Consider the following 17,500-nt stretch of genomic DNA (forward strand, 5'->3'; position numbering starts at 1 on the left):
GGTACTCCGCCGCTACAGCCAAAGACAGTGACAGACTGCAGCACATCATCCACTCTGCTGAAAGGGTGATCGGCTGCAATCTGTCATCCCTCCAGGACCTGCATGCCTGAAGTGGGCAAGAAAGATCGTGGATGACCCCTCCCACACTGATCACAAACTCCTTGAACCACGCCCCTCCGGCAGGAGGCTGCGGTCCATTAGGGTCAAAACCTCTCACTGCAAAAGCAGTCTCTTCCCGCCTGCTACCAGCCTCATTGACAAGGCCTGTGTCCCTCTAACTCTCCTCCCCTCTAGATACGGGGGTGGATCTCTCTCTCTCTCCCTCTCTCTCTCTCTCTCTCTCTCTCTCTAGATAAGGGGGTAGATGTCTCTCTCTCTCTCTCTCTCCTTCTCTCTAGATAAGGGGGTAGATGTCTCTCTCTGTCTCTCTCTCCTTCTCTCTCTAATAAGAGCATAGATCTCTCTCTCTCTCCATCTCTCTAGATAAGAGGGTAGATGTCTCTCTCTCTCACTCTCTCTCTCTTTATCTGTCTCTCTCTAGATTAGAGGGTAGATGTTTCTCTCTCTGTCTCTCTCAGTCTCTCTCTCCTCTCTCTAGATAAGAGGGTAGATGTCTCTCTCTCTCTGTCTCCCTCTCTTTCTCTCTCTCCTCTCCCTAGATAAGAGTGTATAATGTCTCTCCCCCTCTCTCTCTCTCTCTCTCTCTTTCTAGATACGAGGGTAGATGTCTCTCTCTCTGTCTCTCTTGCTGTCTCTCTCCTCTCTAGAGAAGAGGGTTCTGTATATGGGACAGGCTCGTGGAAGGGATTGAAAAGCAGAGTGAGTGTTGTTCTTCACAAAGGGGAGCAGGATTTGTTTCTGTTTGCCATCTATTAAAACATGAGAGAGTTCACAGTTTCCTTGCTCACACACGCCTGCATGTAAGCACACACACACACACACACACACACACACACACACACAAATACACAAAGCACTCTCATCTCAGGTTTAATTTGCAGAGATTAAAGTCCACCCAGTGCACTCCACAACACTCACACACCCACGCATGCACACACACACACACACACACACACACACACACACACACACACACACACACACACACACACACACACACACACACACACACACACACACACTTCTAGGAGTGTGGGGCTAAACTCTTTGTCCTGAAGCATACTGCCTGCTGACTCTGTGTCACACAGACACACACACACACACACATACTCACACACAAACACACCCACACACACACACACACACTATGACACACACACACAGATACACGCACACAAACAAAAGCATACCCACACAGAGACAAACACACCCACCCACACACACACACACACACACACACACACACACACACACACACACACACACACACACACACACACAAATGAGGAGAAAAGCCATCATATTGGGACGGGGGAGGAAGAGGATTACCTGGGCCTGACTGCTGTGTAAAAACATGCAACAAGGGAATCTGACTGTCTGTCTATCTGTCCTCCTGAATCTCTGTCTGTCTGTCTGTCTGTCTGTCTGTCTGTCTGTCTGTCTGTCTGTCTGTCTGTCTGTCTGTCCTCCTGAATCTCTGTCTGTCTGTCTGTCTGTCTGTCTGTCTGTCTGTCTGTCTGTCTGTCTGTCTGTCTGTCTGTCCTCCTGAATCTCTGTCTGTCTGTCTGTCTGTCTGTCTGTCTGTCTGTCTGTCTGTCTGTCTGTCTGTCTGTCTGTCTGTCTGCCTGACTATCTGTCTGTCTGTCTGTCTGTCTGAGTGCAGAATACCACATTCTAAGACCACTTGTGTGTGTGTGTATATGTATGTGCGTGTGTGTGTGTGTGTGCATGTGTATGTGCCCGTGTGTGTGTGTGTGTGTGCGTGCGCGCGTGTGTACGCGCTCTGTACTCACAATGTTCATGAGTGTGAGCAGGTATTTCTGGACGTGCTCCTTGCCGTGGAACTGGACCACCGAGTCGTCGACGCCCAGCAGAACCTCGATGTTGTAGGCCCGCTCCGGCCCCCCTCCGCTCTGCCTGCGGCGCCGGGCCGCCCGACTCTGGTTCAGGCTCTGCTCCACACCCCGGTACAGAGACTCCAGTTCCAGTAGGCCACCCAGGACAGCGCCTAGAGATGACACGCACGCACACACACCAGGGTTATAATAGTTTTGCTTTTTTCATTAGTTTTTATTTTTATATCGTTTTGACTTTTTGTGTTCAATTTCAGTTTAGTTTTAATTAGTTTTTAAAGCAGATTTGCTAGTTTATTTTATTTTTTATTTTTTGATAATGCTTAGTTTTAGTTTAGTTTTTATTAGTTTCAGTATTAGTTTTAGTTTTAGTTTTTTTACCGCGTTAGCCTCGTGAGACCATTCTGATCTTGTGAGCTCATGTTGTTTCACTCTGTGCAAAACAAACCATCTGGCGAACGTCAGATTACCTCTGCGCAGGGGCACAGCTAAAGAAATAATGGAGGATAGATTTCATATCCACCCAAAATACTAGGCTTATGTATCGAATGAAAAAGACTAAAACTAAGGACATTTCTACAATTTTAGTTTATTTTAGTTAGTTTTGTAAACACACAATACAGTTTTAGTTAGTTATCGTTTTTTTGTAAAGCCTAGTTTTTATTTTTATTTCAGTTAACTAAAATGTTTTTTTCACACCTAGTTTTCGTTTTTTAGTTAGTTTTCGTTAACTATAATAACCTTGACACACACACACACACACACACACATACACACACACACACACATACACACACACACACACACACACACACACATACACACACACACACACACACACATACACACGCACACACACACACACACACATACACACATACACACATACACACATACACACACACACATACACACACACACATACACACACACACACACACACGCACAGGCATGCATACACACATACACACACACACACACGTGTTAATAACTGCAGAGAGCATTTACATGCATATCAGGGTCATATCTCTGAGCCAGTCTGTGTGTGTGTGTGTGTGTGTTAGAGTGTGTTTGTACATGTATGTGTGCGTGTCTACTGTAGCTGTCGGTGACAGTGTGGTTATCCTTAACAGATCTTTTTTCATCAACCAAATATTGCCCATTCCAATTCCCTCCAGGGTAAAAGCTAGCAGGATGGCCACTGTGAAACACACACACACACACACACACACACACACACACACACACAAACGCACACGTTCAGCCTTACTCTCTGGCTTAATCTTAACTATAACTAACCCTAACCACTGCAATTCCACTATTGCTTTGACAATATTATGAACATTCAATTGAAATTGAATTGGGAGAGAGATGGAGAGAGATGGAGATATAGAGAGAGATGGGGAGAGAAAGACAGAGATGAGAGAGAGATGGAGAAATGGAGAGGTTGATAGAGAGAGATGGAGGGAGAGAGAGAAGGAGAGAGAGACATAGAGGACAGAGAGAGAGATGGGAAGAGATAAATAGAGAAGGGCAGAGAGAGAAAAGGAGGGAGAGAGATGAGAGAGATAAATAGAGAGGGATTGAGAGAGATGGAGGGAGACAGAGAGGGGGGGGGGGGGGGGGGGGGTAGGAGAGGATAAATGATCCTGTCTCTGGAGCCAAGGCCGTCCCTGATCCTCCCGCCTACCAGAGTCACACGTGGCGTCCTGGTCTGAGAGATCCTACCGGAGGAACCAGACCACGGTCCTGGTCTGGGAGATCCTACCAGAGGAACCAGACCACGGTCCTGGTCTGAGAGATCCTACCAGAGGAACCAGACCACGGTCCTGGTCTGAGAGATCCTACCAGAGGAACCAGACCACGGTCCTGGTCTGAGAGATCCTACCGGAGGAACCAGACCACGGTCCTGGTCTGGGAGATCCTACCAGAGGAACCAGACCACGGTCCTGGTCTGAGAGATCCTACCAGAGGAACCAGACCACGGTCCTGGTCTGAGAGATCCTACCAGAGGAACCAGACCACGGTCCTGGTCTGAGAGATCCTACCAGAGGAACCAGACCACGGTCCTGGTCTGAGAGATCCTACCAGAGGAACCAGACCACGGTCCTGGTCTGAGAGATCCTACCAGAGGAACCAGACCACGGTCCTGGTCTGAGAGATCCTACCAGAGGAACCAGACCACGGTCCTGGTCTGAGAGATCCTACCAGAGGAACCAGACCACGGTCCTGGTCTGAGAGATCCTACCAGAGGAACCAGACCACGGTCCTGGTCTGAGAGATCCTACCAGAGGAACCAGACCACGGTCCTGGTCTGAGAGATCCTACCAGAGGAACCAGACCACGCTTGCGTGTGGGTGTGTTTATGTGTGTTAGCGGTGAGAAAAAGTGAGAGTATGTGCGTGCATGTGTATATGTGTGTGTGTGTGTGTGTGTGCGCGTGTGTTTGAGTGTTATCTGGGAGATGAGACAGGAACGTGTTGACTGAGCACATAGCTGAGTTCATAGGGAGGCGCTGTGCTGTGCGAGGGGGGGGGGGGGGGGGGGGGGGGCTGGTGTAACACACACTCTAGGAGGAACCGTTCACACTGGTTTGACACAGACTCTTCCCGGGGGGGCGGGAAGGGGGCATGCTGGGAGAGTGGGGGGTAGGAGAAGGAGAGAGAGAGAGGGAGAGAGAGAGAGAGGGTGAAAGAGGGAGAGAGAGAGAGAGAGGGAGAGAGAGAAAGCAAAGCCTGCTGGGTAAAGATCCGCCACCTCTCTCGTCTCCCGTCGTCCAATCGGCGAGAGGCGTCGTCTCCCTTCCCCGCCCCCCGCTTATGTAACGTTACCACGGCAACCGGCTGGCGGGTTAAAAAAATAAAAAAAAAATAAACGTGCGCCGCCGTTCGCCGGCTAATATTGGCTCCCGAGTCGCCGGGAGAGAAGAGCGATCCTGGGGAGCCTGAACAAGATCCAATTTCTGCTGCCTCCCTGAGTGGCGGAGGACAGGGAGGATGTGGGCTCACTGAAATTAGACTGGACACACGGGCAGAAGAAAAACAACCAGAGGACGCAAGACGAGGGGAGAGGGAACCGCAGGGGGTCGGAGGAGGGGGGTGAAGAGAAGGTACAAGAAAAAAGAAAAAAAATTGTGTCATTTTTTTTCTCTTCCAGCAGTTGTGTTGCTCGTGTGTGTGTGTGTGTGTGTGTGTGTGTGTGTGCACCTGAGAATACGTTATCGACAGCGCCTCGTTAGGGGAAGTGGCTCGGATGAAGCCGTCGTCTTCCAGATCAACCCACCCCCGAGCGGGCGGGCCGTTTTAACGAGCGCCATGTCATAGCCGCACCATCTGCCTTTATTAAAGACGGGTTGGGGTTATTTATACTTCCTGGTTACGTAAGACGCCGCAGAGGTTACCCCGCGACCTGACAGTTACTGGACGGATGGTGGTCTTATGGTGAAGACGTCATCGTCGCGCGTCGGGGTGGAGGACAGACTGTGGCGCGTCCGTGTCCAGGCGGTCCACAGGTGGAGTTCAGGCTCAGAACACACGCACGCACACACACACACACACACACACACACACACACACACACACACACACACACACCACCACCCCCCAGACAATAGCAGAATTGTCATTCAGGTGGGCCAGTAGACGGCCTTATTGGGATACAAAGGTACTCTGTCTTTCAACCTTTAGAAATGTCATGTGTGTCTGAGAGAGGAGGGGAAGGAGAGAGAGAGAGAGAGAGAGAGAGAGAGAGAAATAGAGATTTAGAGAGATAGAGAGATAGAGAGAAAGAAAGAGAGACAAAGCAGAGAGAGAAAGAGAAAGATAAAGAGATAGATAGAAAGAGAGAGAGAGCAGAGAGAGAGAAAGAGAGACAGACAGCAGAGAGAGAAAGATAGATACGAGGAAGATAAAGAGATAGAAAGTGTGAGAGAGAAAGTGTGTGAGAGAGAGATAGAGAGCGGAGATAAAGAGATAGCAAGTGAGAGAGAGAGAGATAAGAGAGAGATAAAGATATAGAAAGTGTGTGTGTGTGTGTGTGAGAGAGAGAGAGAGAGAGAGAGAGCAGAGAGAGAGAGAGAGAGAGAGAGAGAGAGAGAGCAGAGAAAGCAGAGAGAGAAGTGAATTGAGGTGAAGCATACAGATGTCCAGGTCAGTCCGGCTGTGGTGCTGATGCTGAGTGGGGGAGGAGGTTCAGCACACTGCTCGCCCGATCGAGGTAGGGAAGACAGCGTGGTGCTCTGCATTCTCCAGCTCCACTGTATATCAAGTAGCTATAACCTGAGGGGTGGAGTCCCCTGAATGGTTGACAGCAAGGCTGTGTGTGTGTGTGTGTGTGTTGAAGACCTTGCTGTCAGAGACAGAGACTTGGTCACAGCCTCATCCATAGTGATTTATAAAGCAGGGACACTCAAACAGTGTGCGCACACACAGGCACACACACACACACACACACACACACACACACACACACACACACAGACACACACATACTGACAAGGCCTTGAAAGTTCTCAGTATTGAATACCACATGACGGCAATCTCTAGAGAATCAGGGCTATGAAATGACTTAATCAGAAGTCAGTATCAGTATGAGCGTCTTTTCGTTTCCACAACATCAGACTTTCATCCCAGATCATAGCTGCTGCTGGGTCAATAATAGCCACAGCCTAGAGCTACACTCTAAGATAGACGACCCTCAGGAACAGGAAAAGAACCCTCTGAATTTTTTTTTTACTGAACCCTTTTCAGGTCAGAATCAGTCCTGTATAGCCAGAAAGACTGAAGCTCTACACTTTATGCCGTGCCAGCGCTGGAGAAAGGTCTGGCAGGACTCTACCATTCTGGGATATGGGGGTGGGAAGAGGAGGAGATACTGTATTTCTTTAAACTAGGGCTGTCAATTTAACACATTAATTAGGGTTAATTAATTATGCAAACATTAAATTAATCGCATTCATCGATTTTAACCAGCTGTATGTGGCACAGTTGCCGCATCATTGCCTGATTTAACATTATCGAAGCGATAAACTTAATTTGGACCTAAATGACCCCGTAGGCTACGTCGTGTGTCATGCAAAAGCATCTTTGCCTTGAAACAAACTCGAGGAGGTGGAAAATCACTCTGCTTTGCACTCTAAACGGAGAGTTTACTTTAAAAAAAACTCTGAGATGGCACAGTTAATATTAGCGTGGTCGTTTGCATACCATCGAAGCAGTTTTAGCCTAACTTCTCAAACTAAACATGTTAAGCTGTGTATCGGCTTTCGAGGTCCCAAACGTTCTTTAGTTGGGACCAGTCGGGGTAGCAAATTTTCCAGATGCACCTTCCAAGCAATAATCCAATCGAATCCGTATAAAATCCAAGGTTGTTTATTGTAATCCCAACATCGAGTTCCAAACAGGTAGGTTTCACAATTCCAAAATATACACGAAAACTGGATTAACTGTCCGTACGAGTGTGTGTGGCGGTGGTTGAAAAATGTATGATCACCCCGTCTTTTGTCCAACACTTCCTGATAGACACCCATTTAAACATAGATAATTAGTATCAATTAGCGAACCATGCTGGGTGCAGTACCGTTACCATAATATAGGCTAGGGGGGAGTAATCATTCCAAACGACCTAAACTAAGAATTACCATTTCATGAGAATATAAATCAAACCAAAACATATGAAACACATGATTGTCCAAACAAAAAATATTTGACATAATATACTCTACATATGGCTCCAACAAGCTGTCAGCCCCAGTAGCAAGGGCCTGAACTATTTTACACAAGGATATATCCATGAGATTTGGATTTCGGACGGAGCAGGTGACAACATACGAATTGATGCTAGGTGCAGGCGATGTATGTAGAACCCAGCTAGCAATTTTGTTCTAAGAATGTTCTAAGAATGTGAAAACATTAGCAGAACGTGTTGGGAATGTTCCCCAGTGTTGTGGGAACATTCCCTGCTAGCTGGGAAGTTACAAACACCTCACAAACTCCCGAGTGAAATTCATCAGGACAAAATCGTGGAGTCTTACTGCACACGTAAAGCAGAGTCAGTAAGTTAGTGGCATCCATTCTTAGAAAATAAGCCTGTGAGAATGATCTGTAATCTACTAGCTACAGGGCGGCTGTAGCTCAGTTGGTAGAGCGGGTCATTCAGTGATGGGTCAGTGGTTTGAATCCCAGCTCCGACTGTCCACATGTCGAAGTGTCCTTGAGCAAGACACCTAACCCCCAATTGCTCCCAATGAGCAGGTTAGCACCTTGCATGGCAGCTACCGCCATTGGAGTGTGAATGTGTGTGGGTGAATGAGAGGCCATTGTAAAGCGCTTTGAGTGCCGCTAAGGTGGAAAAGCGCTATATAAGTGCAGTCCATTTACCATAATTATCTACTGTACATCAAGCATCTAACGTTTGTAGCTTTTTGTGTCGCCGCTGCTGTAAACTGATGTGTGGAGGGAGGTGTGGAGTATCGTACACCTTGTTTTCCTATAACATGGTACATGGTACAGCAGCCTGCAGGCCAGTTTTTTGTATGTTTTAAGAACCATTTTCTTCAAACTAATGTCTAATCTCTGAACACAACACAGGACAAGTTTTGCTTGTGGGACATCAGAGGCGTGGTCTTAAGAAATCAAGCAACCTTATTGGTTATTATTCTCTGTGTGATTGACAGGTCAGAAATATCTTCATTTGGGGGCTATATGATTAATGCATATAGGATCAATTTGCAATTGATCGTGATTAATTAATTACAGATCATCATTTATTTATCGTTTAACAGACCTACTTTAAACTGATCACAATTGACTGTTTAACAGTATTATTTTATGTATTTTAAGGTGACTTTAGTGTCCTGAAAGGGGTCCTCAAATAAAATGTATTATTTATTTTTATTTACAATTGTTTTCTGCGGAGTGGTTGCTAGGTTGTTGTTGTTTTACGTAGTCTGGGAGAATCTCCCATCGCCACTGATTGGCCGACCACATGAATCGGTGCCACTGATTGGACAGTAATAAACGAATGACAGGGCCTATCCCCCAAAACCTACATCCATTGAGCCAGACCAGGTCAGAAAGAACCGATGATTTAGGCTTCAAACAGCATCTTACTGAAAAGGGGTGTTTGTGAAAGCTATTATTCAGAAGGGTCGTCGATTGTTAGAAATGTTTCTAGCTCATGTTTGTTGGAGTCTAATAGCAGGACACTGGAGGTCACCATGTTCTTGTTTAAAAGTCACATGCTGGAAGTCATAAGAGCCAGCCTGGTTTTCACCTAACGTTGAGGTCACCTCACCTGCTTGGCAATTATGCAAGTACATGGAATACACACACACACACACACACACACACACACACACATGCATGCACTAACACTACTTTGCTTACAGACACACACCATGGACACATAGCTCAAGGCACAGACACTCCGACTCCTTAGCGACAGGTTTATGGGTCATCAAGGTGATGAGTGGTGGGGACGGCAGACCGTTAAAAACCGTCCTGAGCATCTGCCCCCCCCCCCCCGCAACACAACAACATCATTACCGCAACACAACAACAGGGAACTAAGTCACCATACACAAGTGGTGCAGACACAAAGGTCTGAGGAACACACACACAGACACACACATACTGTACACGCACGCACGCACACTTACACACACACACACACACAAACACACAGACACAGACACACACATACAGTACACGCAGGCACAGACACACACACACACACAGACACACACACACATACACGCAGGCACGAACACACACACACACACACACACTCTCTGAACACCACCATGCCTCATTGGCTGCTTTAATTATTGAGTTAGCTAATCAGACAGTCTCATTTTACATGAACGCAGTTCCCCCAAAGACCGTTAATGTGTAAGACATGGTTTAAAAAAAAAAAGAAGAATGCAATGTCAGTTAAAAATTGCTTCTGAAATGTTTCCGCTGTGACTGATTAAATCTATGTTGACATGGTGCATCTCTCTCATTGCTCAGCGGGTTTAGTTCTTAAGCTACTGGTCCCTGGATTCCACCTCTTTCTCTTTGTCTCTACCAAGTTTAAGTCTAAGTCTATGGGGTGTCACAGAGGCTTGTTCACAGCAAGAAGATCTGGGGTTCGATTCCCGCATTGGCTATCTCCCTTCCTTTCTGTGTGGAGTTTGCATGTTCTCCCCATAAATAACCCCAATATGAAAACATGCAGAAGGACATATCACTCTTCCGTCCTGTCCCTGACCAGGTCATGGACTGAGCACTTGGACTTGGTCCCCTATGCGCCATTGATGAGGCTGCCCACTGCTCCTGGAATGCAGAGGACACATTTCATCAGTGACTGCCTTAGCATGTGTATGTGTGCTTGTTTGTGTTTGTTCTGCATCATTCATCAAGCGTGTGCTGTGTGTTCCTGTATGACAAGAATAAACAACTTTGAAAAAGTCATTTGTTATTTTGGGGAACAAGGTTATTATATTTAACAAAATCTAACAAAAAAACTAAAACCAGGTGTGAAAAAAACATTTTAGTTAACTGAAATAAAAATACAAACTAGAAAGTACATTTCCTGGAGAAAATGTGAGGTGGGCTAGCTGCTGCAGCTGTATGTAACAGCTACTGCTAGTACTACTACGGACCGGGCAATCTCCATGCACCCACCAGCGAAGGCCGTGCGTCTCTAGCCTACTCAGGGGCTGAATTGTGGGGGTCTGTGGCGTGGACAGTGGCGTGGTGGAGAGTCTCCGCCCCCTCAGGTCAGAGCTGGTCGGGGACAGTGTACCCATCTCCGGGCCACCTACCCGCCCGCACCGGTGAAGACAATGTGTCTCTAGCCCAATCAGGGGCTGAGTTGTGGGGCCCGTGGCGTGGATAGTGGCGTGCTGGTTAGGCTCTGCCCCCTTGGGTCACAGCTAGTCAGGGACAGTACAGTGACCTCCGGGCTATTTCCATGCATCCACCATTGAAGACTGTGTGTCTCTAGCCCACTCAGGGGCTGAAAAGTGGGTTCTGTGCCGTGAATAGTGGTGTGGTGGCGAGGCTCCACCCCTTTTGGTCATAGGCAGTCAGGGACGGTGTACTCCTCTCCGGGCTACCCACCGGCCCCCACCAGTGAAGATCATGTGTCTCTATTCCATTTTGGCTGAGTTCTGTGCTACCACATTAGTTATAGCAGGGTGCCTGTACCTTTAAGAGAGGCTGCACATGCACACAAATTCAAAAAAAGCCACCGCTTCCACCACTCTAATCCCAACTGACACTCTGATCCTAGACATGGTCCACTTCAGACAGCTCTATTGCGAAAACTATACATGTTATAGCTTATATATTGCCACCATAGGAACCCTGAGAACTTGCATAACATTTCTATGTATAATATGTCCGTATAGCTTAAACACTGTAGGCATGGCGACAACTTAGAAAAAGGGTAAAAATGCAAAATTAGCAGCTCAAAAGTTAGTGCGGCACCATATGTTTAAATGGGGAGCGCAGTTGCCAAACAAATCGTCATACCGTGAAAACTATAAGTCACACAGCTTAGATACTTACATTTTACGAATCAGCACAGTTGTGTGAATGTTTTGATGTATAATATGTGTGTGAGCTTTCAAAACTGTAGGAGTGCCAGCAGTTTATAAAATGTGTGAATATTTTCAAAGCAACAGCTGCCACCACTCTAAAAACATAATGATACTGAACATTCCACCATCAGTTTCAATGGCACAAAAATTACTATTAAAAGTTCAATTACAAAAAAACTTTAAAAATTTTCATACATAATTTTAGTATTTTGGGTGGATATGAAATATATATATAATATATATATAAAAGTATATAATTTAAGCAATTGACCACGAGAGGCAGTGGGTTACAGGGGATTTTACCACAGCTACGGGGCATTGTTAAAACCCCCGTAGCTGTGGTAAAATACCCTGTAACCCATTGCCTCTCGTGGTCAATTGCTTTTCTACAACGGTTACTACATATATATATATTCACAAAAAACACTCAGTAGTAACATTCAATCATTTATTTACTGATCATTCTTATCATTTTAGTATTTACAAAATCTTCCACGATAGGCTATAGTTCTGAATTGAATGGTTGCCAGGCAACATAGGCTATCTCGCCTATTTGGGTTGGGGTGGTTCACGTTTATTTGAATATTTCCAGCTATGGTGCAGTTATTAAAACAGTTCTCCAGAGCACTCATTTTTGCTGGTAGGGGTGTGGAAGTGTTGAAGTCAAACTGATGAGTGCGTTATTGTAATAGGATACGAAAAAGGCGAGGTTGCTGCGAGTGGTTGCTACGCAAAACATAGCCTACCGCTTGCTTTTATCAACGGCCTCGTCAATGAGATTGACGGCGCATTAATACTAATTGTTATGCGGTCGCAGCCGTGGGTTACAGAGTATTTTACCACGGCTGCTAGCCAATCAGAATCAAGAATCCAAACTCTCCATTGTAGATTTTTTTTTTTTTAGCTGTGCCCCTGTGCAGAACCTGACGTGTGGCAGATGGTTTGTTTCACACGGAGTGAAACAGCGTGAGCTCGTGGGATCAGGATGGTAGTTAATGAAAATTAACAAAAATAAATAAAACTAGGTATGAAAAAACATTTGAATTAACTGAAATAAAAACAAAAATTAGGCTTTAGAAAAAATGATAACTAACTAGCTTACAAAATTAACTACAGTTAAGTAAAATTGTAGAGAAAATGTCTTAAGTTTTAGTCTTTTTCATTTTACACATAAGCCTAGCATTTTGGGTGGATACGAAATCTCATCAAAATGTTTTTTTTACTGCCCTTGCGCAGAAGTAACCTGACGTGCACCAGATGGTTTGTTTCAAATGGAGTGAAACAATGTGAGAAGATCACAAGATCGGGATAGTCTCACAATCTATACTATAGCGCTGAAGAAAAAATAAATAAAACTAATGCTGAAACTAATAAAAACTAAACTACAACTAAGCATTTAAAAAAAATAAAAAATAAACTAGCAAACACTTAAAAAACGAATTAAAACAAAACTGAAATTGAAAACAAGTTAAAATGATGTAAAAATAAAAAACAAAGCAAAGCTAAAATAACCTTGATGGGGAATGTATGAGAGCGACAGCTCCCTGACAGCCCTGCTGCAGCCTGAGACTCAACGTTCACTGCTAGCAGGACACAGCGGCCTTAAGCTCTCCTGGGATACATAACTGTCTGTCTGTTGGGCCTACACACACGCACACACACACACACACACACACATACTGTACTGTACACACGCACACACCCGCACGCACGCACGCCCACACACACACGCATGCAAGCACACACACACACGCACGCACACACACACACACAGCTCTGGACTGCATCACAGTAAAGTCATATCCAGCTTTACTGAGTCTCATCCTGCTAGATTCAGGCATGCAATGTGTGTGTGTGTGTGTGTGTGTATGCGCGTGCCTCCGTCTGTCTATCTGTCCGATATTTCAGAGCCTCTTATGAAATTAACAGACTGGAAGGCATTTTTTACGGCTGTCAGTGAGAACAAACACAGAACCCTCCTTTGACACACACACATGCTTGCCCACACACACACACACACAAGCACGCTACACACACACACGCACACACATGCTTGCAAACACACACACACACACAAGCACGCTGACAAACACACACACACACACATGCGTGCACACACACACACACACACACACACACCAACACACATAATAATCCCCCCCGTGTCTAAAGGGCAGAACACACCAACAGGTGTGTATGAATGTGTTCGGCCTGTACCTCGTTACTGTCCTGAAACTGACTCAATCTGAGTAGTCAAAAATCCACTATTTACTGTTGATTCAGACTCCACATCATTGTTGCTGCTTCTTGACTTGATAATAATTACAAGACCTTGAGGGACGTTGAGGGCGATACAGCACGCAAGACACACACACACACACACACACATATGCAACTTCACGTCGCCAGTGGAATTGTCTTCTGCATTTGACCCATCTAAGCTGTCCTCTTCCAGGGGCAGCCAGGAGCAGTGGGCAGCCATCGTTCATGGCGCCTGGGGACCAAGTCCAAGTGCTCAGTCCAGGTCCTGGTCAGGGACAGGACTGAGGAGCACCTGTTCTTCTGCATGTTTTTCATATTGGGTTCCTGGGAGGAAACCCTTGTTGTAATTGTATTTAATAATATGAATAATTCATGTATTTAAATGCTTAGCTTTTTTAGGTAATGCAGTTCAGCTTCCAATTCTGCAGGTTCACATTTCAACTAAGCTTCCAGGTATTTCAGCTTCCAGGTTTTTCAGCTGTGCAGTGTGATGCATTTGAGCTTTCAGATTTTTCACATTCATGCATTTTCAGCAATGCTTTTGCTATTCCATTCAGCTGCTCAGCATTCACACGCATTTTCTGCAGGAAATGCAATTTTCTAGTTATTTATCATTCTCTTGCTTAAAGAGTGAAGAGTTGAACACATTGTTTACTTGTATTTTGATACCATTTATATACTGTTCATACTTTATTCTCATTAGATACCATTCATATTTAATCTATTAATATATTATATTATGTTTAATATATATCTATGTTATATTTTTGTATTAAAGCAATACATCGCGATATTTGGACCTTTACAAACATGTCTGGTGCTAATTCTCCAATTAGATTTACTAAAAGTAAGCTGAGTCGTCCAAACAGTTTACTCAGAAAGATAATGCATTGAAACGTATTACCTTTTAAAACTCATGCCCCCGGGACGCAGCATTCAGTCAAAGTGCGCATGCGCAACGTTGTGCTTAAACAACACAGTAGTAGTTAACTATTCCGGTGTCTATGGATATCATGCGTTTTTTAGCTCAGTGATATCATGGCGGAGGTGAGAAAACTGAAGCGAAACATCACGGAGGAAGACTGAAAAAGAAAAAGACAATCTGATAACTTTAGACAGTACAACAGTGCACTTACTCGCAGAGCCTGTGGGGGCGCAGTTCTGAGAAAACCAGAGAAAACGCTATGTATTGCTTTAATATTAGCATCTAGTATTGTTATTATTATGAATTGCCTTTATATAGCGCCCTTCATGATACCCAGAGCGCTTTACAGAGTCCAGTATTCATTCAGACACAGTCATACCGGTGGTGGTAAGCTACATCTGTAGCCACAGCTGCCCTGGGGCAGACTGACAGAAGCGTGGCTGCCAATCAGCGCCTACGGCCCCTCCGACCACCACCAACATTCATTCACCTCTGTTACTGTCCTGCTGTCTGTCAGTCTACCCTCTGTTACTCTGTCCTCCTGTCTGTCAGTCTGTCCTGCTGTCTGTCAGTCTACCCTCTGTTACTCTGTCCTCCTGTCTGTCAGTCTACCCTCTGTTACTCTGTCCTCCTGTCTGTCAGTCTACACTCTGTTACTCTGTCCTCCTGTCTGTCAGTCTACACTCTGTTACTCTGTCCTCCTGTCTGTCAGTCTGTCCTGCTGTCTGTCAGTCTACCCTCTGTTATTCTGTCCTCCTGTCTGTCAGTCTACACTCTGTTACTCTGTCCTCCTGTCTGTCAGTCTGTCCTGCTGTCTGTCGGTCTGCCCCTGTTTGTCAGTCTCCTGATTATGCAGTTATATTTTGTTTTGTTTGTCTTCTCTGTTTAAAATGAATGTTTAATATAGTTGTTTTATTTCAAATTATTGTATTATTGATTGCTGTATGTTTTGTATGTATTCCTTTAACTGTGAAGAGTACTGAGACCATGCTACATGGCGATTCTGCACTCCAAATAAAAATGTCATGGTCTGGAAAGACATGGCTCTGTGTCTTAATGACCACCTGGCACAGACCACCTCACCCTCCCTCACTTGTCCTCACTCCTCTCCACTTCCCCAGCTCTGACTGACACACACACACACACACATACACACACACACACACACACACACACACACACACACACACACACACACACAGTTATCATGACAGATAGCCAAACATCTGACGGCCTGATCACTGGGGGATGGAGGGAGGGAGGGTGCAGTCATTCGGACAACTCCAGACCACCTCCTTATTCAGTGTTGCGCAATACCTGCAATGAGGCATTGTTGAGCAAGCAAACTCAATTCGTCTGGCTGAAACTGCCTATATTTTACACTAGTATATTCTTTCTATTATATTGTACAGTACATCACATTGTATATTGTGTAAGCTATATTTACATAGTCTATAAGCAAGACGAAGGCAACACATTATTATTGAAGTCGCTACTGGGACTTATGACATTTCGACCCTCGACAAGATCCAGAGTTACTGTAGCAAATCACTTCCTCTTTTTTGCTGTCACTTCTAAGGAAGCGTAGAAATGAGAGATGATTTGTAGATGCGATCGATTGAAATGTAGCTAAACATTGTAGCCTGCTGGTCAGCGCTGTTTCCAGCTAGCGTTAGTCAGCTAGTCCCACTGTAAAAACAGACTTGATCGTGCCTCAGATTTAGCAGCTAATGAAACAAAACATTTGTTTTCATAATCTGTGGGAAATAGTTCTACTTTCGACTGAAATATAGTTTTGAAGTGTAGAAATGAGAGGTGGATTTGTAGATGCAATCTATTGAAATGTGTGAGTTTGCAATGGCTCATATAGCTAATAATCAACTTTATCCACTTAAAGAAGTAGTAAAGGGAAAATGCATGTTTAACCCTGTTTTAAGGTTACTTAGGATCAAATGCAATGGTTCAGATCAAAACGTTGACAAAACTAGCACTTTTGAGAAAGTCTGATAATTGCTCTACCACCGTTTTGGTCATACAATGGATGTGGGTGGGCACCTTGAAAAATCATTCAAAAAACATGTTAAACACTCAATTTCAAAGACAAGAAACTCACCGAGGTGTTACTGTAGTTGGTGTTCTGACATATAATTCGCCATAAAGTAAGATTCTAGTTCATCTGGAAAGGGTTTTTTAAATATTTAGCATAGAACTATTTAGTCTCAGCACATATGTGTGTAAACTTCCACAAACTAGGTAGCCTAGCAACATAAACAATAACAATAGCTACCGTAAGTAGTTCCGCTTCCTGAATCCCCTCTGCGGATTGATCTACACATCTACAACGGTCGCTTCAATACAAGTCAATGGATTTAATACAATGATCAATAAAACCCTACAGGATTCATACTTTGCGGCGAATTTGATGTCAGAACACCAACGGACACCAATTACCCCCTCGGTGAGCTTAGCGAAGCACACACACGCAGCACGCGTGTGCCCTTTCAAAGCATGCCCTGATGGGAGGTTTCACAGCATCAGAAGGGTGCTGAGCAGTGGCATTTTTACATGTAAAAACATACAGGAAAACTACAGTAGCCTAGGCTACTGATGTTTTTTAATACATCAACATAGGCCAATAATTTGAAAGTTTTTTGCTTTTAATTTGAAAAGCAAAAAACGCACAGCCACAACAACTGGTAATTAACCACCAAATATCTACCTTATATCGTAACCCAAATTTGTTTAATCCACTTC

General features: G+C 44.9%; 1 protein-coding gene across 1 annotated transcript in view; it reads right to left on the reverse strand.

The window, feature by feature from the left end:
• LOC311317555 (A disintegrin and metalloproteinase with thrombospondin motifs 2-like) overlaps positions 1 to 17,500 on the reverse strand; it is a gene marked incomplete at both ends in the record, with an annotated part of 150,410 nt that overhangs the window by 55,355 nt on the left and 77,555 nt on the right. The window contains one exon of the mRNA XM_084448629.1: positions 1,914 to 2,128. Within this exon, the coding sequence (XP_084304755.1) occupies positions 1,914 to 2,128 (215 nt within the window). The remainder of the gene's footprint in view (positions 1 to 1,913; positions 2,129 to 17,500) is intronic.

Source organism: Borostomias antarcticus, assembly GCF_949987555.1.
Source record: "Borostomias antarcticus genome assembly, chromosome: 14".
In the NCBI taxonomy this organism is placed as follows: domain Eukaryota; kingdom Metazoa; phylum Chordata; class Actinopteri; order Stomiiformes; family Stomiidae; genus Borostomias; species Borostomias antarcticus.